This window comes from Palaemon carinicauda, chromosome 1, assembly GCF_036898095.1.
Source record: "Palaemon carinicauda isolate YSFRI2023 chromosome 1, ASM3689809v2, whole genome shotgun sequence".
Taxonomy (NCBI): Eukaryota; Metazoa; Arthropoda; class Malacostraca; order Decapoda; family Palaemonidae; genus Palaemon; species Palaemon carinicauda.
Window position 1 is genome coordinate 106,631,061 of NC_090725.1, and position 2,500 is coordinate 106,633,560.

General features: G+C 37.0%; 2 protein-coding genes across 2 annotated transcripts in view; both read right to left on the reverse strand.

Annotated features, from left to right (window-relative positions):
- The window catches only part of Snr1 (SWI/SNF related, matrix associated, actin dependent regulator of chromatin, subfamily b, member 1), a 582,028-nt gene that overhangs the window by 61,816 nt on the left and 517,712 nt on the right, over positions 1 to 2,500 (reverse strand). The window lies entirely within an intron of this gene.
- The window catches only part of LOC137653082 (polycystin-1-like protein 2), a 56,619-nt gene that overhangs the window by 2,572 nt on the left and 51,547 nt on the right, over positions 1 to 2,500 (reverse strand). The window contains exons 32-33 of the mRNA XM_068386508.1: positions 1,800 to 1,973; positions 1,034 to 1,164 (exon numbers count right to left, since the gene is read on the reverse strand). Coding sequence (XP_068242609.1) covers positions 1,034 to 1,164; positions 1,800 to 1,973 — 305 coding nt within the window. The remainder of the gene's footprint in view (positions 1 to 1,033; positions 1,165 to 1,799; positions 1,974 to 2,500) is intronic.

Consider the following 2,500-nt stretch of genomic DNA (forward strand, 5'->3'; position numbering starts at 1 on the left):
CCTGTGAGCAGCTGTCCAGATTGGTTCTAATCCATCCACTGTTGCGACGCTTTTGCGGGATTTCAGTCTTTGCCTTGCTTCCTGGTGATTGTGGAGTGGATGACTAGGGTCATTAATTTGTTTATTATTTTCAGCTTTTGCTAGTGTTTCTCATCAGATATGTGGTGGGGGAATACCAGCTACCTTGTATAAAGATGGCAGAGGTGTTGATTTTAGGGTGCCAGTAATAATCCGACCGTACTTATTTAGCTCTGGGTCTACCTTAGGTGCATGGCATGATCTTCCCCTCACTGATGCATAGAACTCTTCAGTAGAGTAATGAAGTGCCAGAGCTGTTTGGCTCAGAGTCGTAGGGTGCCAGTAATAACTCAGCAGGACTTATTAAGCTCTGTGTCTACCTCATGCGCATGGCATGATCTTGCCCACACAGGTGCATAGAACTCTTCAATAGAGTAATAAAGTGCTAAGCCTCTATGGCTCAGAGTCTTAAGGTCTGTTCCTGAGCTGGTGGTGGAGAGCTTGCTAGCTAATAAGCTTGTCCTTTGTTGCTTCTTTATGTTTGCTTTTATTTGTATGCTCTTTAAAGGAAACTTTTCTATCATTTTCTAATGATGATATTAATAACAATTATGTACAGTTGGACACAGGAATTTCTGACAGAATTTGCTCTGATGAAGTGCACCTTGCCACACCCTTACAGCACGGCGGGTAACCAAACAGATAGTGTAGGGAGAGATGGCAGAAGTGATGGGTGGGGTTACCCACGAAATCGCTGTTCAGAGCGAGGTGCACCAGGAATTCCTGTATCCAACTGTACGTATGAGTACCTGTAAGATTATATATAGATGTGTTTGTATATAGCATATATAATGATAAAACAGAACGTACCTAAGTAATAATAGAAACTGACTATAAAGACAGATATAAAAAGGGACATTCAAGACACGAGTAATCTTTTATATAAGACATATGTGTCCGAGGTCTATACATTAGGCCTGTTCTACAGACCTTTTATGTGTCGTCTGGAACCTACCTCTTCGAATGATCGTATGATGACGGTCAACAGGAGATTTATCAATACCCACGAGTTGCACAGGACGAAAACGAAGAACATTATGGGTGTTAAACTGTTGGCTGCTTTCATTTCCACAAAGTCGAATTTCCCTGTTGATGAGAAGCTAAGATTAACATCACATTCTTGCTCAAGATAGAACTATCATTGATTTGTCTATTGGGTTTAGCAGTGGTTAAGCATATGCACCAAAGAGACGAAGGAAATGTGAAATAGAATGATGGACGTAAAGAACATGTCTTAGAGATGTAGGGCGAGGTTACTGTTTTTGAAAACATTACACGTCATAATGAGAAAATCTATCCTAATAAAATGACTAACCCTGAAGTCGTCATCATATTTACTAAAGACTTATGAAAAAGGGTGGATTTATTACTATTATTATTATTATTATTATTATTATTATTATTATTATTATTATTATTATTATTATTATCACAAGTCACAAGCTAAGCGACAAACCTAGTTGGAAAAGCAGGATACTATAAGCCCAAGGGCGTCAACGGGGAAAAATAGCTCAGTGAGGAAAGGAGATGAAAAATAGATAAACTACAAGAGAAGTAATGAAAAATTAAAATAAGATATTTTAAGAACAGCAACAACATTAAAATAGATCTTTCATACATAAACTATAAAAAGGAGATTTATGTCAGCCTGTTCAATAAAGAAACATTCGCTACAAGGTGAAACTTGTGAAGTTGGTCTCTCACAAAGATGAAAACATTACCTAACATCATACTGAAGGATTTTTCGATGGTTCCAATAAAACTGCTGAAGTCTGAGAGATAAGCCGAAAGGAGCATGTAGAAAAGGGCGGAGAAGGACATGAAGGAGATGATGAAAGCCAAGGAGAATCCTTGCAGGTCGTCCCAGCACAGGGCTAGAGTGGCTGATAACACACCTTTGGGAAGAAATTTTTTTTCTTTTTAAATAATGGATTACTAAGGAATTGGTATTTTTCAGTCTTTCTTTCTGTATGTCCCTCTTGGTGTATCTTTATCTATACCCCACACACAGTTGTAAAATAAACTGATAGATTAGTTCTTGGTGTCTCTGTCTGTTTACTGTTTATATTGAGCCTAGACACTTGTAAAATAAATTGATAGATTAGTTCATGCAGGTCATACCTGTACTTTTCATGAAATACAATTTGGTTTTCCCAATTTCATGAAATAATTTTTTCCCCAATTTACAATATCCTCGCCTATTCTTTACACAGCTACGGGTATATCTTATATAATAATTTCAGGTCTTTATTAGCAAAAATATTCTAATCAATTAAAAACGAGAGGATTCAGAAAATTAACCATTACATCAGGGATTCCAATTTTTTTTCCCTTCTTCTGTACCCTTTGAGTAATTTTATAAATCAATATGTACCCCTAAAATGGGGGATGAAAAATTGAAACAGTGAAAGTGATATTGTGA